Here is a 24,419-nt window from a genome sequence, read left to right on the forward strand (position 1 = left end):
GATTTAAAAAGGCTCGATAACTCGCATTGCGAGGCGGTTATTACAGAATTAGATGTATATCAATAACATTGTATCAGCTATTTAACACTTGCCGAGCAAGGCGTTTAATTCTAGAAACTTTACATGTATGTGACTAATGCACATGTTTATGTTTATCGGTTCAATGATTTTCTAGCGCAAATGCGGGAACAGCATTAGAATAATATGTCGTATTTATAGTCCTACATTTAAATGCTAAGTGTGGACATTTAATATATCTCTTGCTCTACGTGAAGTTCGCATTTTAAAATCGTTAAAGCTAAATTTATCATTATAGAAAGTGCGAAACTATTTCTGACGATAATTTTTAAATGGCCACAATTATTATTTCGATAGCTCTTTTAACTAATATTAAATATTTTATTTCATTTTAATTAAATTTTTTGTTATGTAGTTTATTTTAAAATACAATCTCTATATAAAATTATAATTCAAATTTCTTTATACATAATATAGAATACTCAACTACACTTGGATCGAATAATAGTGTAGACAAATCAATTATATCAAAATGGAATAATAATTTTAGTCAATTTATACATAAAATATGCATAAGATATGCATAAAAGAAGCCTGCAGGTTTTCTCGACCAGAATAGAAAAATTAAATCAAAACATAGGAAAGTTGAAAATATTAAAAGAAACGCGACAGTCGACAATTAGCTCTCGCATAGAGAACTTCGGAAGAAGGAGAAGACCGCAAGTGGATCGATCGATCGATCGATCGGCGAGGAAGAACGCATTCCTGGCCGCGGCGCGATCCCGCTTTTTACGAGACACCCTATAAGACGACCGGGTATGCGCCCGCGCGCTCGCATAGCTATCCGTTTTTATGCGTATATCCAAGTATTCATCGGGGAACGAGCATCGGCCGCTACTACCACCTGTGGCACGAGCACGCGAGGCGTACCGCGGATTTCCGGGTCCGCCGCGCGGCGCGTTAACCGTGAGCGTGAGAGAGGCAACGCGCGCGCGCGCGCGCGCGCACACATGATCGCGCGCGCGTAGGATCGGCGCGGGCGCAAGTAGACCAGACCAGACCAGACCGGACCAGACACAGAGAGTGAGAAGAATTCGGCGCGGATAAGTCTTGCCGCGTCCGGGGGAGAGACTGGTGCGCGGCGCCGCGACATACACACGCGCGCACACGCACGTGCACGCACGCACGCACGCACGCACGCACGCACGCACATGCGTGAGCGGAGCGACAACGGCGCGTGGACATGCGTGCGATTTGCTGATCGCGTTACTGCGGACGGCGCGGCGCGGCGGCGCGCGGTACCCGAGGGCCCAGGCGAGCGCGCGAGGGCGAGTTTTCGTCGCGCCGGAGCCGGAGCTCCCACGCGCCATGGTAATTCACGGCAATCACGGTGACAATCGACGAGATTGTGCGAATTTCGATTTCCGGAAATCCCGAAAGATCGCGGAATTGCGCGCGGAATCTCTCGCGTGTCTCGGTCAAGTCGAGGCTCCTGTGCAGGAATCGGAGAAAGAGAAAGATACGGGTACTCTCCATAGAAGCCGCCGTAATTTCGACGAGTTTGCGTTCCGAGAACGGTGCGGACGGCGCGGTAAACAACGTCCTATGTTTATCTAACAACGGGAACGCGACAGTGACGGTGACAGTTGACAGCTGACGTGAGGTAAGATACATTCTTTTCGTATTATACACGCGACGTCGAAATTCGGAATCTAGCTTGTCGAAATTACGGCGATTTTCGGTCCTCGATCTTTAATCAAAAAAGAAATTCGCGAAAGATATCGCGAAAACGTTGCTTACGAAATAATCTGTTATTGAAATCGACGATAATTATTATCTTGACCGAGAGTTATTCAATTCGCGATAAAGCACTGATTTTGGGGAACGCATCGCTCTCTTCTCACGATCAAATGTATTGATACAAAAACAAAGATAAAGCTCTCCGGATATGCAATCAATTTGATAAAGTACATTATAAGACAATATTGCCGAATATATTGAAATATAATTCTCCCGAAGCCTCTAGCGATCGAGACGCAGAAGGTGTCGTAAAAAGTAAGGTCGCCAATCGTCGAGAAAGTGACAGAGGACGCGGGGTAAAAGATGTGTATCGGTTTTTTCTGCGCGCCGGCTACGGTTTGGCGGGCATACAATACGTACATGTCCGAATAACGAAAGCTTTGTTATTGTAAAGCGAGGTGTTAGATACGGCTCCCTGTTTATAAACCGGGGATAACAATCACACGCTGTCCGCCTGACAATCTTTTCCTGTTATCGCGGTAATACGTATCCTCTCTCACGCGAGCGTATCTCGGCGCGCGATAGCTAACAACGCACGTTGCACGCTCTCGCCCAACCTGCGCGCCGTCGTATACCTATCTGTCGCGGACTTTTCCTGCCTTCAATCTTCGTGCCCGTGCGCGGCGCGGAGTCTACCTTCGCGCGGCCTCCGAGAGAAATGTCGATTGAAATCTTGGAAGAAATCTACGACTTCTATACTCAGGAAAAAAAGAAGTGTCAAATCAACTTATATGCTCGTATATACGGGACAATTTATAATCTTGAAATGAGATTATATCGTGTTAAACGAAGAAAACTTGCTTGAAGTAATTTATATAGTTAAACGAAGTTTAACTATATAAATGGTTATTTATATGGTTAATAGTCATATTAATAATCATTTATATAGTTAAACAAAGTTTTATATAGTTCAACCAAGAAAAAAAGGTTGAAATAAAAAGTTGAAATTCTTATAAGAGGATTATACAGGGTGGTAGTTAGTAGTTAAGTACTCTAAAAGATCTTAAGGGGTGATTCCTCACACAAATTCAAGATAAAAACTTTATAGGTCCGAAACGACTTAGTTTCAAAAATACAGAGTGTCAAAGTTGAAGGAAAAATTTCATTATTTCCAAAAATTTCGAAAACCACTCAGTGGCGTACCAGTTTTTTTTTCGTAAAAAGAATACCCGCTTATCCTTGAGTTCGCCACTGATTGAATAAAAAATAATGTATGGCCCCAAAAGATCAGTCTTCATGTCCTTCAAACATACACAAAGTTTCATCAAAATAACCCGAGTGGTTTTCGAAATTTTTCCTTCAACTTTGACACCCTGTATTTTTGAAACTAAGCCGTTTCGGACCTATAATCATATGAAGTTTTCGTCTTGAATTTGTGTGAGGAATCACTCCTTAAAATCTTTTGGAGTGCTTAACTACCACCCTGTATATTATTGCGCATATACGAGATATCAGTGTTGATTTGACACTTCTTTCTTTCTGTGCACATCTCGTATTTTCCATGTCGTATATCTCTGATATTCTAAAGATTAGTAATTAAGGACGTTCTCCGGTCCTTATACTACTAGAGAAAATCGATTTTCTTTAGATTTTCTTGAAACTGTGAATATACGTTAATTTAGGTGTGCTTTATGCGTGGTATAAATTTCAGTACCTCTTTCGGTATAAAAAATCAAGATACTGAGCCTCAAAGTTTCAATTTTTACCAAAAAAAATTTTTTTTAATTTTGGCATTTTTTCCTTATAGAACTCGACGAGAGGAGCAACTTTGGTCCTTTTGACCAACCTCGTATCTCTTACCGTTTGGCCTGGAAAACCTTTTCATTAGTAAAAGTTGAAACTTTGAGGCTCAGTATCTTTATTTTTTATACCGGAAGAGGTACTGAAATTTATACCACGCATAAAGCACACCGAAATTAACGTATATTCACAGTTTCAAGAAAATCTAAAGAAAATCGATTTTCTCTAGTATAAGGACCGGAGAACGTCCTTAAATTGATTAGCGTGATTAAATTGATTATTAATTTAATTACGATTGTACTGGCTTGTTTTAGTTGAGACTGCAATGCGTTTCATGATCGTAAGAAACGGCGTGTGGTTTATTAAGGTGAAGAATTGTACATATTATTAGGCTATTAAGATCCAGTCTGATCGAAAATGGGGTTTTTGTTTGTAGACCTCACTCGCTTTACTTGCCGCCCGGGAGGCCGATTACCTCTCTCGGCACACTCTGTATACATATCGGCGCGCTCGAGAGACGCTTCTTTTCCGGAGAGGCCCTTCGTTTAATTGCGACAGACAGTCGGCAGCAAGATCGAGACGGCGGTCAATCATTTTATTTGCGAAATGTTAAGTGCCGCTGATACGCGGCGATAATTTGCTTGATGTCCGCGCGCGGCGATTATGGCGATTACGGCCACCCGAGGGGGGTGAACCGTGAACCGTACCGTGAATGCGCGTCGTAATCGCGAGGAACGGGAACCGCAATTTCCCAAGCACTGTGTATGCCGCATAATCGGGAACGTTATACGGAAACGGCGAGATGCGATTCGCATAATCGCGGGATCGACAGCGCTCCTGCGTTGTACGTATTTTTTCAATGCTGTGATCATCTCTCGCGGAAGAGGAGAAGGACAGTAGAGCTCTCTCTCTCTTTCTTTCTCTTGTTAGAAAAAAACGAGAATCGTCTGAGAGCGAGCAGAATATGCTTGATTAACGCTAGAAACGATTAGCGAGAATTACGAAGACTCTAAAATAATAGTAACATTTGCATCGATAAAAAAATCTGAACGAATGACGCGACTTCGACTTGACGCCAATTTCGAGACCCCGAGTGGATTAATTTCGCGCTCGGGTCCGTTATTAGTGTTATTACTCTATACCGGAATCGCGGTGCGAACGAAATAAAGTATATGGAAGGCACTTATCGGTGGGTTATCGAACGAAAGCAAATAATCGTATGTCCGACAAATAGGTCAACTAATGAGATAATATTCCTCGTTACTATTACTTACGCCGCGAGCGTCTGGAATTTACATTTCTTCTGGCATTTCTTCCGCGAACGGGGGGGGGGGGGTGGCAAGAAGATTCTCATCATTTCCACTAAACATTTCGTCGAATCGTTCGTTACGCCGATATCCGCGTCCGATGGGCGACAATAAAACGTAGGAAGAATGTAAGTCATAAAATTTTTTACACGCAACCTGTGTACCTTTTCCATGGCAAGACGGTATTTTCGAAGATAATCGATCGTACCTGTTAAACCTCTTATATGTCCATTGCCTTCAATGTAGATTAACCTTATCCTTAAAGGTTACATGGTCCATATATGGACGTTTGATCACATGTAAAGCTGGGTCTAATCAACCAAATCTTAAAGAATTATATATGAAATAGGGATAGAAAAGACTGAAGAATATAACAGAATTAGAAAAATTGCCAATAATTCGTATTAAATTGTCCAAAAACATCAATTTTTGAAGAGTCTCAAATGGTTGAGATTTGAACTGTAGCCTTTAAGGGTCAATCTCGACTTAACTTACTTTTCGTCTTTTTCTAGTTCTAAGAATTAGAAAAGGATAGGAAGTAAGTTGAGCCGAGATTAAAGTTAATCTGCAATTAGCAAAAATGGACGATAACCGTTAGAAGCGGAAAATCGGGATTAAAATATAGATAAAATCGAAATGATACGTGCTACGTAAGTGCAGCGCGTTACAGCGAGACGAGAATATAATTAACCCGTCTTTTTTTGTGCGCGCGCGCGCGCGCCGCCGGTGGCCTGCTCGAGATATACAATTCCGTCCACACGTGGGGAAAAAGTGCCGAGTAACTTACAGCAATAAAATTTATGATTGAGTGGCGCTCTCGCAAAAGTGGATAATAGCCCGTAACTGTATCATTAACGAGGCGCGCACACGGCATTATTCATCTCTCGTTCATTTAATTGACAGGCGTAGCGTTAGAACAGAAGCGGAGCTACAGCTAGACGATAAAACAACGAGATCGCCGTACGGTTATTTAGCTCTCTTAGCTCTTAGCTCTCTCTCCCCGCGAAGAAAGCTGATTAATGGATTGATTCTCCGCGCGCGCGTGGTTCGATCACTTCGATCACGAATTGGTCCATCCCGATCCGTCGTTGACGATCCGCTGGGGAATCAAGGGGGAAATTATTACGTTACAGTTATCTTTCGCGAAATAACTGGCACTGAGATTTTTCTCTAGGGCCACAGGGCGTTTTCATGGTGAAATTACAAACTGCACGTTGTATATCTCGGGTTTGCGAGTGCGGAGAAAGGCAGAAAAGGGAGGAAAAAGGAAGGAGGAGTGGAGGAGAAAGGAAAGAAAGATAACGATCCAGCTACGCGACCGCGCGTCTCGTCACGGGTAATCGGGCGCAGTCCGGCCGATTATTTTTCTCGTTCTCCCCCGTACTTCTTCTTTCACTCACTCGCGCTTTCTCAATTGCTCCCCGGCAATAATCCTTTATTTACTGGTCGGTGGCGACACGCTGCCATTCCAAAGTCTTCGCACACATTAACCCGCGTTCGTTATCATTTACGATTGCCGCGGTGTGGCTGCGCGACGACGCGCAGTGCGTGCATTGCGTGCGTGCGTGTGGCGGAGAGAGCGAAATTTGTCCAATCAGTAGCAGGACGAAAACACTTTATCCAGTCCCATGTAAATACGAGGGCGTTTAATGCGCTTGATGCATAGGGTACACACATGACGTTGCACACGAGTGACCCTTAATTAAATAACATTACATTGCATACATGTATATCGCAGAAATTTCGTGTAATTCTTTCTTTTACAAAATTCCTGGGAAATCTACAAAAAACCAGGATATTGTGGAATGAATAAAAATTATAAATATAAATATTATTTATAAATTAATAAAAATTTAAGCTCACAATTTTACTGACAGAACCTAAGATTTTGCAAAATCGCCAGTGAAATTGTGTAATTTTTATTTATTTTACAATACTCCGGTTTTTTGTGGAATCTTTAAAAATTTTGCAAAGAAAAAAACCGAATTACACGAAATTCCTGCGACATACGCGTAAAAGAGGTTATAATCATATAACTCTTTCTCAATTTGTTTAAAAGCTATTATTTACATCTCATGCGCACGATGACGATCGAAGCCTCCCTCATTGTGTCAACGTTTGGGTTTCCTTCTTATCTCATTTTTTCTAGATAAAATCCATACGTGTTGTCACGACGGAAAAATAGAGATCGCGTAAGAGAAATTTAGAAAGAGAAACAGAACGAAATAAGCTTTTGATAGCGAGCACTTTTGTCTTCTTTCTTTTAGCGTGGGACTGGCTCCGCGAGATACGCAAGATATATTTCGCTTCACTCTTTATTAGACCTTTATTAGAGCTTTGATCCAAAGCTCGATCATTGACGCTAGTCAAGCGAGCTAAGAATTATAGTCTATTCGTAAAGCGTATAGGTTCGAATACTGGACGAATAAAATAGGTAAATTAGAAAGAAAAATAGATAAATTAAAAGAAGAATTTTACGTAAAATTAAATTTGTACTAATTATAATAATTATTTTTAGCTGTTTATACTATCTCTTATTACAATAAGTTTGAGAGGACAAAGAAATAATTCTTATCGCTAAATAAGAATTCATTTCGCAACACCTTTAACGTGCTCAGTGTACTTTTTATTAGGACATCCGATTGTTATTTATCTGCAAGTCTAATAGTGTGAAAACTAACGAATCGAGCGCGTCGAATTGACATTTAACACAGCCGTGCTCTTTCTCATCGATTTTCCGAGACGTTCGTCTATATAAAATGAGATAGAGTAGAGTAAATGTGAGGTAAAAGGTAAACAAAGATCGGAATCACGTTATTGGGGAAGAATGCGGCTTCGTCGGAACGCGACGATCGCGTGTGCACCACGTTCTGCGTTCCTCGGTGGATACCATCCTTGAAAGACTCCCATCGCCGGCGAGGAGGGGGAGGGGGCCGACGATGAGACGGTACTCACGTAGCGGTGCGTTTAATTAAAGTCATTAATGAGGAAGGAACAATGTAGCCGGTCAGGAGGCACGGGACGCGTCCCGTATACACGGAAACCGCTACAAGAAAACGCCGTGGAATGCGGCGCCGTTTGCCGCGTTCCCCACTCATTTCCCCGGATATTTTCTTCCCCGATAAAAATCGCGTGTTTTTATCCCCGATCATCCTCGCTGAGACGAGCGACGAAGCGATTTATTGTAATTTTTCCGAAAACAGCATACAATTATCTTAATCGCGCTCTTTATTTAGCCGCGAGCGTATAAAGGGGAACGCGAAAGATACGGTGAGAGGTACACACGCGATAAAAGAGAGGGGAATACAAGTGAATTTATTTCAATAGATTCCGCCGTAGTTGTACACTTGGCGTGAAGAGTCGCGAACCTGGGGAAGGAATTCAAGTTCAAAGTTTGGCCTCGAGTTGGTCGCGATAAATTCGCGGGGTGATCTTCTCTCTTTCCGCTCACCGTTACAGAATAATGCTGATATTGTTCTCGCGTTATAATGCTATTGACTTCGTCGATGCGTTAATATTGAATCAGTGTGTCGAGCGTATGTACTTAACAATGACTTACGTAGACCGTTCACAATAGATCCTTCACCCTCGGTTCAGTACGGCACTGCAGTACTCGCACAGTTACACGGTTATCGTTTTTCTTCCCGATCCGTGTAACAGCTCCGATACGTCAATGACTCAGAACGAGCGAGCAAGAAGGAGGGAAAAAAGAGAAAAGAAGAGAAAGAGAGAGAGAGAGAGAGAGAGAAAGGGAGGGAGGCCGTGGATCATCGGGGCAACGCTGGAAGCGCGTTATCGGCGAATTGCAAATAGAGGAATCGCGCGGTCCGCAAATAACACTGGGGCACTCAGTCAGTCGCAAAAAGATACGTAAACGGTCGCTGCTATCCGCACGTTTTTCACCCTTTACCCCGTTTTGGTTTGGTTCTGTTTCTTTTTTTCTCTCTCTCTTTCTTTTTCTCCTTCCTCTCTCCCTTCCTCCCTTTCTCGGTGAGAACCGCCGAGAAAAATGCGCGATGCTTATTGTTCCCTTCGCACCGGCGCGGCATCGCGCGCGTTTCTTCAGTGTTAAATCAAAGCGCGAACGGTGCAGCCTTATCGGAGCCGCGCGTGCAACCGGCGCGGCACGGCACGGCACGGCACGGCACGGCGATCGCGAAAAATGCGTCCACGCCAATTACAGCTGAGTTAAGCGTCGGATGTGCACGAGGCCCTCACGCCTTTGTAATGTGTCCGTGATTGTAAAGGCAAGAGGCGCTGTTTTATCCCATCATCAGATACCACATTCTCTTTGCAGTTATAAGTAGGGCTACGAACCGCGAGAAGGTATACGCAGAGAACTGCAAGACGTGTTTGAGAAGCCGCTACGATAAAAAGTAGCTTTGTTTTTTAGTATTTTAAGAGTTAAAATTAATCCCACGTCTCTCTCTCTCTCTCTCTCTCTCTCTCTCTCCCTGTGCGCAACTGAAAAAACCTTGACGCATCTGAAGCTTCTCGCCGCATCAGTCGGCGCGCGAGACGAGGCGTCTAAATAATGACTCAAAACTCGCTCCGAGAGATACGGGGCGCCAGTCGTAGTACTACATATTTCGACCGACGTGCCCGCGAAGGAGAGACAAGCGTTTCACGCGTCGTAACGAGATAATCGCTCCCGCGCTACCCGCTACCGCGAAGACGAATCGATCCCGCGATTGCGTCGGGAGAAAGAGAGAGAGAGAGACAGAGAAGTCCTTCCCGCCTCTCTTTAATCCGCCTCGGTGCAGGGATTCGACTGGAGGATGCTGCTGTCCGGAGCGTGGTTCGAGACCATCGCCGCGGCGCTGCTCGCGATCTTGGTGCTGGCTACCGGCTACCGACCACCCTGGTGGTTCTGGACCAGGAACTACAACACGAACGCCGGTAAGTGCGAGGAGTGATCCCCGAGATCTCTCAACCCTTGATATCCGCCGATATCAGTCAATGGCCCTGCCCGTGACTTTCTTTCTCCTCCTCTATCATTTTTATCGTTATCAAGTGTTGTATTTGTCGAGGCGCTGGGTTCAAGTTAAGAGTTAAGTTTCTTAATCGATAACATGTAATGTATGGCGGTAGCAATATCACGACCGTATCACGTTACCGCGTAGAAATCCGAGCGATCGGAAAAGTTTCTTACATTAGTAAATAAGGTGATTTAAATTATCTGATAGATAAAGCTTCGAGCGATATGAAGCTCTCTCTCTCAGTTACTCGTCAGGCATTCCTAATTTCTTCCGCGAATTTCCGTTCCGCTAAAAGTCGACGATCTCTTTGCAGATGCAGATGCAGGCGACAATGGCAGAAAGTTCAAAACAGCACGCGACGTGCCGGGTCCGTTCGCTCTGCCGATTTTGGGCACCAGATGGATATACTCCCGCTTCGGCTACTACCGCTTGAATAAGATCCACGAGGCGTATAAAGGTAAGGAGTTTGACTTTTGCCCTTGTCGATAGTAGCCGCGTTAAACACGCCGCGTTAGATCCTTTTCTTTGCTGCTAATGATATCTCAAGGTTGCGCGACCGAAAGGCAGGAAGAGAGAAGGGGAAGGAAGAGAAGCAGAAGAAAGGAGTAACGCGGGTGTATATTACGGTTCGTTACATTACTAATACGTCCATTCGACTCGCATAATAGATTAACCATTTCGATTAATCGGGGGCTTCCGATTACACGCGGGTCCGTAAAAAGCCCGCGCGATTAAATCGGGGACGAGGGGGGAAGGCGGACGTGTCTTTTTAGAGGGTCAGGGTCAAAGATACTCCAATCTTATCGCGGTGAGTTGCTGTAATTGCGAGAGACGGAGGAAAACGGAGAGCCTCTCTGGCAGAAAGTTGCTTATATCATCACGTTAAAAGTTGCTTATGTCATGCCAGTGAAAGATCTGTGAGAGGAGAAATTATTCATAGAACTTTATAGATATCTCAAATTCATTGAATGAATTACTTATGAACGTACGTCGCGGGCAACGGTAAACAGTTGCCGATGCAATGACGATCATAACTTTCGGATCGACTAGATGTATTTCGCCCTGAAATTCATTCGAGCGTCTTCTCGTTCAAAATCCAGGGCTGGTAATTTGCTTCGAAGGCTTCGATATTGGAACTTCGTAGCTTCAAAGATTCGAAACTTCGACAATTTAAAACCTTCGAAGATCGAAGTTTCGAAGCTCCGAAAATTTATTCTGTCGCGTCTTCAAATTGAAGCTGTCACTTTTGACAACTTCGAAGATTCAAAGCTTCGAAGAATCAAAATTATATAATTATTAATTTAATATAATAGTAATAGTACTGCAATAGGTACACATACTGCACATTTATAAAATTATATGACAAAATCTGAATAAAATGTCTCATGTCGCAAATATATTTTTCGAAGTTTCAAAGCTTAAAAGTTCGAAGTTAACTTCAAAGATGAAGACACCTTAAACTTCAAAGGTTAACTTCGAAAGTTAACTTCGAAAGCATTTGAATCTTTGAAGTCAAAAGTAACAGTCTTATTCAAATGCGCGTCTCGTTTGTCGAAGCGGTTTTTCTCTCGCGTTGGTGATCTTCATGGGAAATAAGGAGTGCATTGAACCGAGGGTGTTCTGCCTTTATCGGCACCGTTCAAGCGCGATCGAAGGAGAGACGCGCGCGACACGTTCCGAGATCCGGAACACCCGCCCCGTTACGGCACACGCCCGGATATCGGTATATGGTATTTTAACATGGCTCGTTATCCGTGATTCAAGAGTAGATCTGAATCGGCGATACGGGCCGCTGTGCAAGGAGGAGGCACTGTGGAACTTCCTCGTGATCTCCGTGTTCTCCCGTCGCGACATCGAGGCTGTCCTCAAGCGTGGCTCGAGGTACCCGCTTCGTCCTCCGCAGGAGGTCATATCCCACTACCGGCGCTCCCGGCGTGATCGTTACACCAACCTTGGTCTGGTCAATGAGTGAGTAGCCTGCCCGCGTAGTCGGCTGCACTCGCCGATTACGTGCCGCCGCGCCGCGGCGGTATCGAGGTCAAGTTTAAGGCCGCGTCGTGTAATTTCGGCTCGTACCTCGTACCCTGAACCGCGTTTACCGGAGAATCCGGTGGACGTGGACACTCCTGTGATACTATCATTAATCGACACGTGTTGCATGGGTTTTAACAAATTTACTCGCTATGCTCTTACACTAAGAGAAAAGTGTTTGGTACTTACGACTATAATTGCATAGTAAAATAATTATGGTTGGGGTTCTTATTTTTATAGTTATTATTGCTATAATATTAGTAAAAATAACCTCATATGCATAGATCTTTCAATTATGGTCATTTTTATAGTTATTTATAGTAGTAAATATAATAAATACATTGCAGTAATAAAGTAGTAAATATAGTAATAAATATAGTAGTAAGACAACTGCAATTTTTTATAGTATTGAGTCAACTATATTTTGGATTGCTAAAATAACTATAAAAATATGTAGTTGCACTGAAAATAACTAAAAATTATAGTGAAATTGTGATAACTGCGACAATTTTTTTTCTCTCAGTATACTGACGGTCGTTACGTGATCAATCGTCATCTTTTCTTAACACTTTCGAATCCGAATAAAGAAAACAATTAGAAAAATTAAAAAGCTGCTACATCTTACTTGGACCGTTTTTTAATCGATTATTTTGCTATTGTATAAACATGAATAATATAATAGTAGAAAGTACACTTTTGACGGAGAACGAATTAAATCGTATTCTACTTAAAAAATAAAAAAATATAATAGTCGATTGATTGTCGGGATCACGTAGGATTCTTAGGGACGCGAGAACGACCGAGTAATCAGTGACTAACTCCGACAGACAAGGCGTGACATGGCAGAAGCTACGGGCCGCCTTAACGCCGGAGCTGACCGGTGCCGGTACTGTATTTGGCTTCTTCCCGGCGCTCAATATCGTCACCGACGGATTCATCGACCTAATCCGTGAACGTAGAGCGAGCCGTTTCACCGTGAGAGGCTTCGAGGAACTCGCTTACAGAATGGGACTCGAGAGTAAGTCGCCGACGCGGTTTCACGCGTTTGTAGAAATTGCCGGCGATTTCCTAGCTCGTGTGTGTATCCGTCTCTCTCAAATAATCCCGAAATAAAAAAAAAACTACGGCAACGCCCGGCCGCGGATATCTATACGAAAAATATCTTGTTTTTAGTTTCTATTCTCTTGTTCGACGGAGAGAGAGAGAAGTGTGGCTCTCGTTCGCGTTTCAGAGCTGCAACTTTCGATCCGTCATATGAATAATTCGCTGTTCTCGTTCCCTTCGTTCCTTAGGTACGTGCACGCTGATCCTGGGACGTCACCTAGGCTTCCTAAAGCCGGATTCCAGCAGCACGCTCACAATGAGATTAGCGGAAGCGGTCAGGATTCACTTCACGGCCTCGCGCGACGCCTTTTACGGCCTGCCGCTTTGGAAGCTGCTACCGACATCCGCGTACAAGCAGCTAATAGAGAGCGAGGACGCTATATACAAGTACGTCACGCGTACTTGCAGTCAGTGTCCTCGCTTTCTATTAACTTTTGATTGAAGTTACGCTGTACGGTCGATTGGTCTCGTCGCGCAGTCGAATTAGCACCGAATTTTTATTGCCAAGCCGCTGAATTCATTTCTATAAAATTGCTTCAAATTTTGGATAAGTCAGAAAGAAGATTGATTCAAGCTTTACAATATCGAATTACGTTTTATCTTCCGTGAGTCGAGATAAATTAATGAAGATTATTCCTTCTATTTGCAAACTGTATCACGTTTGATAATTTGATACGCGCGGAGTCTAGAAGATTGGTAAAATCAACAATCGGTAGCCGTTATCTTATTGTTCTTTTCTCCTTGCTTAGCATTATCTCGGATCTCGTAGAGGCGACCATGTTGGAGAAGCAGGACGACGCAAGAGACGAGTCCGTCGAGGCGGTGTTCCTCTCCATTTTGCGACAGAAAGATCTCGATATGAGAGATAAGAAAGCTGCTATAGTGGACTTTATAGCGGCGGGAATACACACAGTGAGAGAATCACGTTGTACTTATTATAGTTGGCGATTATTTAGAGACTATTAGATTACGTTTCAGCGATATAACAAAAATTCGTAAACTTTAAAGTCACCCTTTAATGTTAAAATGACCCTTTAATCAATTTTACACACATTTTACATTATAATATTTATTAGTTCAGAAACTTGACTACAAAACGTATAACTTATTATATATACTGGATAAATAATTTATTTCCAAAAAAAGTGTATGACAGTTTCTTTTCGCGAGACGAGCTTGAATCATCGGGACGCTCTTCGAGACGTCGGCGTCTTTTAGATGTTTCTTAGCCGTCTGTTTTTGCTATTATATCGTTCGGACTGTCAACCCATGCAATTACTACTACAGGGTTAAAGACAGTCGTTGGACGTTTGCAGCTAGGCAACACGCTGGTGTTCCTTTTCAACTTGATTGGCCGTAACCCTGAAGTACAAGAAACTCTTTACAACGAGGCGCAGTCCCTGGCGCCTCCCGGTTGCGATCTCACGGTGGACGATTTGCGAAAGGCGAAGTACTTACGCGCATGCATCAACGAATCCTTCAGGTTTTTAATCAATAATATTCTTTGAATCAAGAGACACGGTAGTGTCTCGCGCCAAGTACACGCGGAGCGAGACCGACCGTGACTCTTTTACGCGACGCGACGATTTGCGAGTACTCGAGATGTTGATTTTATAATACGTTATCATACGCGTCAAAAGCTTCCTTTTCATCTATATGATATATTTTTTAATAACAATTAAGTTATGTGCAAATATAATTTTATATATACTTTTTAATATTTTTTTATGTATAAGTATGTATATAAAATATATGTTTTATTTGTATTTTATATGTATTATATTTTAGAATCGTACCTACGACACCTTGCATAGCCCGTATATTAGACGAGCCTATGGAGCTGGGAGGATATCGCCTTGATCCCGGAGTGAGTTTTAATAATACCTCTACACTCAATCATCGGGAAAATACTTTTATTCACAATTTGCCCTCTCTTGTAACTTTCTGTAGACAGTGGTGTTATTGCATACATGGATAGCCGGATTGAGTGACGATAATTTCAAAGACGCATCCAAGTGCCTGCCAGAAAGATGGCTGAAACCTATGGTACCCCACTCGCCGCTGTTGGTGGCCCCTTTCGGAGCGGGTAGAAGAATATGCCCGGGAAAACGTTTCGTAGAACTTGCGCTGCAGCTTATTCTGGCAAAGGTATGTGAAAACCGAAATATAAAAGAAAAGGAGAAAGAAAATCGGAGTAAATTGTCAGGAATTGTCTAAATTGTCTTTGCTATTGATTCGGGGTTCATCTAGATCGTTCGGGAATTTGAGATCGTCGTCGAGGAAGAACTCGGTTTGCAGTTCGAATTTATCCTAGCTCCGCAAAGTCCCGTGTCGCTCGGATTTCGAGATCGCGGGTCAAGGGCCGAGATGACCTGAACAATTTTTTATTTGCGATTTCATCGGCGACTGTTTATCGAGCGATGAATGTTAATCGAGTGAACGAATGATCGTTCAATTGTCGTCGAGTTTAGTACGGATTTCACTGTTCTCGCGTGAACCTAGACGGGTTCACGCGTCTCTATATTTTTCATCGATTGATTTCCGAGCGCTATTATTTTATATTTTTGTATGTATTATTTGTAATATTTTCTTTTAATTCGTTGAAAGGAACTCCGTTCGTCCATTGAGGGTATTCATCGGTTACTCTTGCTTAATGTTACGATATTTATATCTAAAATTGTAGAAGCGTAAGCAATTGGGATCTTCTTACCTTTTAGGACATTGACGCACGTTGCTTGCAATGCCCCGTGTCGCTTTTCATTATTCTCAACCCTTTGCTCTACTTTTTTTCACTTTGTTGTAAAACCAAACAAAACAAAAAGTCACAAAGCCCGTGTTACTTTACATTTCTGATAAATTAAATCAAGATACCAAAAGGAGAGACGCGGCGGCGATGCAATTGCAAATGTGTTTGCGAGTTCCTCAGCCGCCCTATTTAATTTTATTGATGATAACTAGCGATAATAGTTAATAAAATAATTAATATATATATAGTCGAAGAATGTTGATCTCGTGCTATATAGATCTTCTGTTATATAGAAAGTTATACCCGGTGTAATGTCGATTTATTTGATAATTTATTAACAAATTTGAATTTTGTTTGTCAAATTATGTCATTCTATATGGCTATCGAGATCAACAATCGGGGTGGCTGAGTTGGCCCGCGTCAAAATCACGGTAAAATTACATCGCATTCACGGTAATTATACTTTATCAACCAACGTAGAGAGCAGCAGGCTTAATTATATAATTTATAGTTATTTATTTCTAAGCTGTGCGGATTCCGTTTATGGTGAAAGTAAGACGATCCTGATACTGTGCCTGTCGATCGCGCGCACCGGCTTGACTAGCCGTTATTATAGCTGAATGTTATATTTACGTACCGTATGAAAGATTTATACGCAACGTAACCCGTTGACAATCGAAAAAAGGTCAGTTTTTTCGAATTATTACGCTTTTTAGGAAGCGCCGGTGCCGAATCACACTCTCCGAGTGATCTCATTAAACATCTCTGTCGGGAGCGCGGTTTTTTTGATGCAATTTGAAAATGGATCGTTGATAAAAATGATTGTTAATTTACATTTTTGTACATAAAATATGTAGATATTTCTTGTTGAATACAGTGCATAAAGTATACATGAATATATATATGAAAGATAGTGCAATATGCGGATTACTCGTGTTTGCAATTATTCAGCAAACTTTATTTGCGTTCTTTTCTTCGTAAAGTATGTATGTATAGCTAATTGTAAGTTTATTTAATAATGTCGCGCGGCTTTTTCTGTATTGAAATTTTGAATTGCATTGTCATGTAATATGTTAATTTATTTATCGGACATATATTCTACAATATATATTTATCTTTGTTAACGGTAAGAATTATATAATATATCGTACATGCACATTAGTCGAGTATGTTACATTATACCTTACACAAATACGTTCTTCTAGGCTACTGAAAGGAAAACTCCCTCAATTTGGCGCCGGATATAAAAGACCGGGGCGTTCCCCTTAAAGTTTCCTTGGTCATGTAACGTGTGGGCGTCGCGCGCGCGATAAAGCTAGAGAGAGATTTGATTATTTTCCTCTTATCCGAGCACTCGCGTTGTTTGGTGTGATAGTGGCGTATAATTAGACGATAATAGCCTTACTTATTTTGGTTTGACAATTGTGAGAGACGGCCGTGTAGTAAGCGAGAATAACAATTTTCATTATCTAATCTTGCAGTTCTACCTTACGTGATAACATTATCAACACTCTCGAGCTGTCCGTCGAAATTGTTGTCCTTACAGCTTATCAATTATCAGACTCCGGATTCGGCTAATCTTACGTAACGCTAGCGGTTTTTGTTAATTCTAACGCGATTGTTAAATGTATATATAGATAAATCTTTCTCGGTCTAAAATTCTCGAATACAATTCCTTATCGATGAGTTATCACTTGACCATAACTTTGATGCTCTTGGGCAAGTTTGGTGTGGAACCCTTGTTGACGCTGGCGGCCGTGGGCCTCATAAAGCTGTGACTCTTCAAGCCGACTCGCGGCTGCATTAATCTGCTCTTCGTCGCGGACGTTTTATCGCCGGAAAGCGGTCGACTTCCTAAGATTGATTGATGACCGACGCTGCTTCCGCTGCTGCTGCTACGCGAGGCGATCGGCCGGCCCCTCGTGACCTTTGGCATGCCAGGCACCACCTACCGATCAACGATAAAAATTACATTGGAGATATCGAATAACAACAAGGGCTTGCTTTACAAGGAAGCGCAGATGTTTTCGATTAAATTATATCAACCTCGGGTGCTTTTCGAACGTTCCTCACTGCCGATGCCGGTCCAACGCTGCTGCCGCTGCTGCTGCTCCTACTGGCGGGTATCCTGCTGACGCCGATCTGACGAGGACTCGGCCGTCTCTTGTCAACCGCGTTCTTTGGCGGCACCGGGCTGTTCGACGGACTGCTCTTCCTCAAGTCGTTGGTCAGCGCGCGGATGGCCGAGGTGTAGCTGCGTAAATGCGCGTGATTGGCGGCCAGATTTCGCACCGTGTTCACGGACGTCGCGCTGTTCAGCGAGCTCCGCGAGCTGCGTAAGCTGCTTCTGGAACCGGAACGTTGCACCTCGCCTCTCGACATTCCCGCGTCGCTCAACGGGATAACGTTCAAGGTTCTTTTCAGGGACTCGGTCTTCCTCAACGCAGAAGACTCGCGCTTCGCGCTCGCGGTGCGCTTCGGCAGAAAACTGGACTTCTCCGACGCGCTCCTCGCGCTCGGCTTTTTGTCGAACGTCTTATCGGAAGCCGGCTTCAGTAACTTGTCGACGGATGATCTCCGACCATTCAGGTCGTCATCGTCCACCACCGTGATGGTGTTACGCCGACGTTGCTCGCCGGCGTAACCGCCCAGTTCCGCCGGCGAGCATCGCGTCGAGTCATGCGTGTCCGTCTCGTAATTGCCCGAGGACGTCTCCTGGCTCAAGGTCTCCGACACGAGGCTCTGCGTCTCTTCGAAGCCCTCGTCGTTCAATTCCTGATCTCTGCTTTTGCCGGACGACGGCGGCGACGATGTCACACTTATATCGGGAATGAATCGACTGCGGAACAAGGGGGTCTGCCGAGTCGTCGACCGATCGCGCGAATCGTCTGCGATTCGAATATCGGAGCTCTTCTCGAGTTCCCTCGTGCCCCCGATGGGCTTCAGATCCGTGCGCTTCTCTTCTTCCACGGTCTTGGGCGCGTCGTCCTGCTCGTTCTTCCGATCGTGCGGCGAACTTCCGTTTCGCGGGAAGCCATTGACGATCTCCTGGTCCTGGTTCACCTGGCTGGGTGGGTTACTAGTCAAACGGACCGCTTCCTTCACCTGGCTTGGATCGATCATGCTCCGATGACGCTCGCGACTCGTCACCGCCCGCTCGGCGAGCATCGTAATCGGCTCCCGCGGTCGCGACTCCTGCATCACCGGGCTCAACACGGTGTTGGTCACCGCCACCACCGGTGGCGGTTGGCTGACCGGAAGCCGCGAGCTTCTGTGGCCCATTATCGTTGACGCTGTCGTCGTCGACGCCGAACGCGATAGACGTTGAAGGTCTTCGCCGGAGCGCGCGATCTCCACTAGCGCGGCGTCAATGTCGCACGATAACGATGACGAGGCAGTGTCACGCCGCTTCAGCTTATCCTGCCAGACACGCAGCATGGAGTCCGTGTCCTCGTGGTGGATCTCCTCGTCAGCGAGGACGAGGGTATTCGGCCGCTGCACCGTCGACTTCTCGTCGTAAACCAATTCGAGGCTCGACATGTCCGACTTGTCCTTGTCCCCCGTGGGATCTTGGCTTTTCTTGTATCTACGTGTTCGTCGCGTCGCTGAGTATCTATCGAAGTTACCTGGGAACCAAGATATATAATATTATTTTATCGGAAATCAATATTCCAAGGAACTTTTAAAATTGCAAATTATATATTAATAATTTTTATGTGTCAATTTTGACTGAATAAGAGCCCAGACAGCCAAGTCTGTCGAAAGCAGATCTTGCCGAGTATCTGCTACAAATTTTGTCGGCAGAAAGACTACAGATCTGATGCCGGTTCTGATATATCACATGATATCAGAAGAACACCAATAGAAGTGTAACAGAGAGTCTGCTAACATAATCAATGGAAATCGAGCAAATCCTACAGAAACCTCCCAGGCTCTGCGCCGTTCCTGCTGCCAATCTACTCATACTGCCTGTCAGTAGGTTTCTACTGCCAATTTACTGTCTGATTATGTTAGCAGACTTTGCTTGCAAAACATAAGCTGAATGCGGACGCAGTTGATGTTAGTCTACTGACATGTCTGATTAAATCTGTTACCAATCTGCCGACATACTGCTAGCTATATCGCTCATGTAATACAATATCGTAATACAACATACGTCATAACTCAAAAAATAAGAATTTTGATGAGTTATTAATACAGTTCGAACGGTCTTTGTATAAACTTTAAACTGGTAGACCGTCATATCTGTAACTTAAAAAACTCGCCACCAGAGAGCGTTAGTGTCGCTCTTGTGTCATTGCGCTTTGTAGTAATTCGAAACTTTAAATTGCGTTTTTTAGAAAATAAGGTTTTTTGAGTTATGACGTTGTTGTATTATATAAGCGATATCATTTTGCTTACTGAGAGCGTAATAATTGGAGAACGGACATTCCGTTTATATATTCTATGTTCCGATTTGTGCTCACCAGTACCAAGATCCGCGCTGGGACTAATCGGTTTCAATATCGCAGTCTTTGTTTCTCGACTCTGGAGGGAGCTGCTGCAACGTTCCCTTTTGCAGGGTTCCTTCTCCACGGGTTTTACCTCCTTCGGCGGGCTGAACAACCGCCTGGTTGCCGGTGGTGTCTCGATGTTGTCCGAATCGATCTCGATCTTATCGCTGACTCTTTCCTCGTCCGTGGAAGCCTTTCTGCCAAGCTTGGAGAATCGCCGGGTTACAGGTGTTTGCGTTTTGGTGTACGGCTGCCGGAGATAGATCGTCAACTCGTCCTGGGGGGCATCTAAATTTATCGTGTCACTGATCTTGTTTTTCTTCCTGTCCTCCTCTCTGATCGCCTGTGAATGCATCGTGACGTAATTTAGTTCTTTGAAACTTTATTGTCTGAAAACGTTTGGACTAACTTTTCTATCCTCTGACTACTTAGAAAAGTTATACTGTCATTCTCCTGCTTATGAATTATTGCATTTACGCATCATTAAATTAAGCTTGACAAGCTGGTTCTATTCACACTTACCTGCAGTGTGCTCGGCATGAGAGCGTTCTCGGTGTTGTGTTTCGGTCTAAATCTACGGGAATAACGCGGATCGGCTTCTTCCATACTATTTGGTACGTTTAAGCTCGATTTTCGCCAAGGAGACTTGTCCTGGGACGATAATGGTTGAGCTTCTGGAACGAACGATATTCGCTTAAATCGTCTATTGTGTCAATCGCGGATCTGATATCTCGCAGCTCATTTGCAATTAATATATTTTATAATGTTTACCAATGAGAGAGATGACGTTATAATAAAGTTATAATAAATATATAATTTGTACGCACCTTCAATGGCCTCCATCGTGCGCATCACGTCCGTTTTCTCGACGGACGGTCGCCAGTCGTAAACTTCGGAGAACCCTGCTCCTTCAAGCATGGTTTGGTCTTCCGCCAAGGTATTCATCGGGCAGCTCTTGCCTTCGCTTTCTGTAATTGGACCACGTCTCATATTAGAAGGCTTGACGCTAAAACAGTTATCTCGACATTCGCGGAAAGTGAGCTTGCTCACCCGAGTCTTCGAAGGATCGTCGGTTCGCTTGGTGCAGTTGCTTCGCTCTTTTCTGGAGCTGTTCGCCCGCACGATCTTCCTTCTCGTTCTCCGACAGCCACGCCTCGATCTTCTGTCGCCAGGCTTTCCTGATTTTCCAAAAGATAAATTAAACTTTACTAAGAATTTTTGTCTATTAAAAGATTATACACATAAAGTATATCTAAATAGAACATTCATCGCAGCTCGAAATTTGGCAGAAACATTCATATCTGCTTCAGAATCATGCTGGAGAAAGAATTTTTGTTGACATTCGTCTGGAACGGAAGCGGTAAAACGCGCAAAAAGAATCGCGAGAAAAAAGATAGGTGTGAACAGCACCAGCGTGAAAAGGTAAAAAAAAATCAACTTTCCTGCTATTCGGCAACAATAATAAAATAGGAGGCATTTGCCATATAAACACAGGGTGTCACATTTTAAATGTCTCAGGCAAATATCTCGAAAAATATGGAAGATATAGAAAAACGTTTTAGACAAAAGGTGTGTGGGAGTCTCACCGAGACCGTGTTCGGACGTGTTTCGTCCAGAAAATTTTTGAAGATTGCGACGCAGTTAGGCCCAGTTTCACAAGTGTCGGTTAACTTTTAATCTTAGATTAACTCACTCTTCGTCTCTTTCTAAGGGGGACGTTAGAAGGAGACGAAGAGTGAGTTAATCTAAGATTAAAAGTTAACCGACACTTGTGAAACTGGGCCTTAGGGGAGACCAGGGCTAGAAGTCACACGGGTAAGTTGTCACAAAGCTTATATCTCACTTAATAGATTGAGTGGAATATTCTTCTTTATAGTGTAGGTTGCTCCTATCGTGTTAGTCGGATGTACGAAATAGCTGGTTCCAAAAACATCGCATGTGATATTTACGAGCACTTTTTAAAAATTGGAGGTCGTGAGTAAATTTTTCTTGCCTCTATTTTTATTGTTCCGTTTTGGTTTTTGGAATTACTAGCCGTAATTTCTTTTTTGGTCATAAGAAATATTATAGTTTTAGATAATTTTTCCTGTATTTAGTTAACCGTCATTGCAACATAGTTTATAAATATAACCTTCTTAGTTCAAAATGACCGTTCAGGGTAAGTTGTCTCAAATGAGATGACATTCAAAGTTTATGAGAATTATTATTCTTTTATTTACTCAAAGTTTATGAAAGTATTACAAAGTTCATGAGAATTATTATTCTTTCATTTACTCTAAGTTTATATTACAAGAGAATTATATTACAAAGTTTATGAAAATTATTAATTTTTCGTTTAATTTATGCTGCAATATATTATTAAGTTAAATTTACCAAAAACTGGCACTAACTTTAATAAAATATTAAAACAGGAACTATTTGTCGTATGTTTCCTCTACATGAAAGATACATGACAATCAATCCAGAGTCATGTGACAAACCAACCCTGGGTATGGGGTAAGTTGTCACATTTGCGCGGTTTTGCTTAGAATTAAATAACTTTTTTGTGTATAAATATATACAAGTCTAATATTTTTTTTCTTACACCTAAAGGATGTAGCTACATTATAAAGTAATATACGATATTATAAAATATTACTAATATTTTTTTAAAAATCAGTATTTGAAAAGTGTGACAACTAGCCCCGGTCTCCCTTACGCGTCGCCATTTCCTGACTTGCCATACCGATTGTTATCCTCATTAACCTGTTGCTGGACGTTTGGGTGGACTTCGTTAATTCTTCACCTGGTGCCATTTAATTACGAGGAAGAAGAAGCTATCGTGTGGGACTGTAAACCAACAGCTTAATGTCTCCTCCGCACGAGCCCCACTCGTGAGGGAAGTGCAGTTTTCGGAATATAAAAATTCCTGTGATCAGGTGGGACTCAAACTCGGTTTCTCGGGGGGTTACGAGTCTGGCGCTTTACCACAAGATCACACTGCCACCCCGCAAATAAAATGTAAAATATTTCGTAAACTATTAATTTTTTGATAATTTTACCTTAATACTTTTATATATAGAATAATTAGAAAAATCATATTATATAAAAAAAAATCATACAATTCTATTTTAAAAAATGACGAGTGTCAACAAAAATTCTTTCTCCGGCATGATATGAATGTTCCTGCCAAATTTCGTCGAGCTGCGATGAGATTCCCATTTAGGTCTACTTTTTGTATAGTCCTTTCATTTGTTTTTCTTTATCCTTCCGTATGTACATTCCTCTTTGTTTCAAGTCTTTAGATGTAAGAGTGACGATTCGATGACTGTCAAGATAATACAAATTTCCGACTTACCCGGTTGGCTTCGCTTCCTCCTCTTGCAGGAACGGTTTACTCTCCGCGAGAGGAGACGGTGAGCTCGGTCGTTCTCGATCCCCCGAAAAATCGGCGTTCAGCAGATCCCCTCTTCGCGATTGCCCTCGAGCTCTCCGCGCCCACGATCGATCTTCGATATTTTTCAAATATAATTTAATTTCAACAATATCTGTAAAATATATCAAGCATTATAAAATACCTAAGCTTCCCCATGATTTTCTCTCCCGTGTATTATCCTGTCCGGACGTTCGTAAGAAGTCCATCAGATTTCCGTCGTCATCCTCGCAGGGTATTCTACTCCTGCGCCGACGAAGTGTGCCGTTAGGCGTGATATCTGTTAAGTAAAATGTCATGGAATACATATTGCGATTACGATTTCATTGTTGTTTGTAAATAGTCGTAGCCGATCGTACAAAGACTTGTAGATGACTCGAAAAATATTCGATTCTTATTGGCAACAGCTTGATTAACTACAAAAAAGTAACGTCAATTTCGCTTTTTTTTTTCAACGCAAGTTGCAGTATGATACCTGGTGAATATGTGTCTTCTTTGGTAGACTGTTGATCGGGACCGCCGGAACACGATCCTAAACGACGTCGGATGCTCGGCGATCCGATGACCGAGACGTCCTCGTCCGACGTAACACCGCCGTTTTGTAATCTTCTTATCTAGAAATATCATCAAAGATTCTTTTACCTTGTTAGATATTAAAGTTTCTTTTGTTTTAAAGGTTTTAAGAGAGCACTTTTAACTTCAAAATGAGATATAAAGTACTTCGACAACACAAAAAATTAAAATATTAAAAATTAAAAGTGTTCAGGATCGCGTTTTGTCATCTTCTGT

At 42.8% G+C, this 24,419-nt stretch overlaps 2 protein-coding genes across 6 annotated transcripts in view; one reads left to right on the forward strand and one right to left on the reverse strand.

Annotated features, from left to right (window-relative positions):
• The first annotated feature begins 1,139 nt into the window (after positions 1–1,139).
• On the forward strand, positions 1,140–16,886 carry Shd (cytochrome P450 family 24 subfamily A member shade). Of its 4 annotated transcripts, none has more exons than XM_071716507.1 (11): positions 1,140–1,389; positions 9,629–9,764; positions 10,158–10,301; positions 11,614–11,812; positions 12,703–12,893; positions 13,168–13,366; positions 13,729–13,891; positions 14,296–14,462; positions 14,768–14,846; positions 14,930–15,127; positions 15,230–16,886. In XM_071716507.1, the coding sequence occupies exons 1-11, from the start codon at positions 1,387–1,389 to the stop codon at positions 15,353–15,355; spliced, it is 1,605 nt and encodes a 534-aa protein (XP_071572608.1). In that variant the 5' UTR covers positions 1,140–1,386; the 3' UTR covers positions 15,356–16,886. The 4 variants fall into 4 exon arrangements, with proteins under 4 accessions (XP_071572608.1, XP_071572610.1, XP_071572609.1 ...); XM_071716509.1 differs by lacking the exon at positions 1,140–1,389 and adding an exon at positions 1,430–1,681; XM_071716508.1 differs by lacking the exon at positions 1,140–1,389 and adding an exon at positions 8,688–9,191.
• Positions 16,784–24,419, reverse strand: part of Form3 (formin 3) — a 31,705-nt gene continuing 24,069 nt past the window's right edge. Inside the window, exons 18-26 of one of the 2 annotated variants that reach the window (XM_071716505.1) lie at positions 24,106–24,244; positions 23,776–23,910; positions 23,556–23,706; positions 21,269–21,396; positions 21,046–21,186; positions 20,741–20,889; positions 20,192–20,561; positions 17,772–19,351; positions 16,784–17,673 (exon numbers count right to left, since the gene is read on the reverse strand). In XM_071716505.1, the coding sequence (XP_071572606.1) occupies positions 17,416–17,673; positions 17,772–19,351; positions 20,192–20,561; positions 20,741–20,889; positions 21,046–21,186; positions 21,269–21,396; positions 23,556–23,706; positions 23,776–23,910; positions 24,106–24,244 (3,051 nt within the window). In that variant the 3' untranslated portion in view covers positions 16,784–17,415. Of the gene's footprint in view, positions 17,674–17,771; positions 19,352–20,191; positions 20,562–20,740; positions 20,893–21,045; positions 21,187–21,268; positions 21,397–23,555; positions 23,707–23,775; positions 23,911–24,105; positions 24,245–24,419 lie in introns of both variants that reach the window. The other variant, XM_071716504.1, reaches the window with a different exon arrangement.

Source organism: Temnothorax nylanderi, unplaced genomic scaffold (assembly GCF_030848795.1).
Source record: "Temnothorax nylanderi isolate EJ_2023f unplaced genomic scaffold, tnyl_v1.0 TNYL_tig0187_pilon, whole genome shotgun sequence".
In the NCBI taxonomy this organism is placed as follows: Eukaryota; Metazoa; Arthropoda; class Insecta; order Hymenoptera; family Formicidae; genus Temnothorax; species Temnothorax nylanderi.

Excerpts from the sequence above, each read along its gene's own strand:
- Shd (XM_071716507.1), top strand. Across the intron at positions 12,894-13,167 it reads TTACAGAATGGGACTCGAGA|GTACGTGCACGCTGATCCTG; the intron begins GTAAGTCGCCGA and ends TTCGTTCCTTAG. Across the intron at positions 14,847-14,929 it reads GATATCGCCTTGATCCCGGA|ACAGTGGTGTTATTGCATAC; the intron begins GTGAGTTTTAAT and ends AACTTTCTGTAG.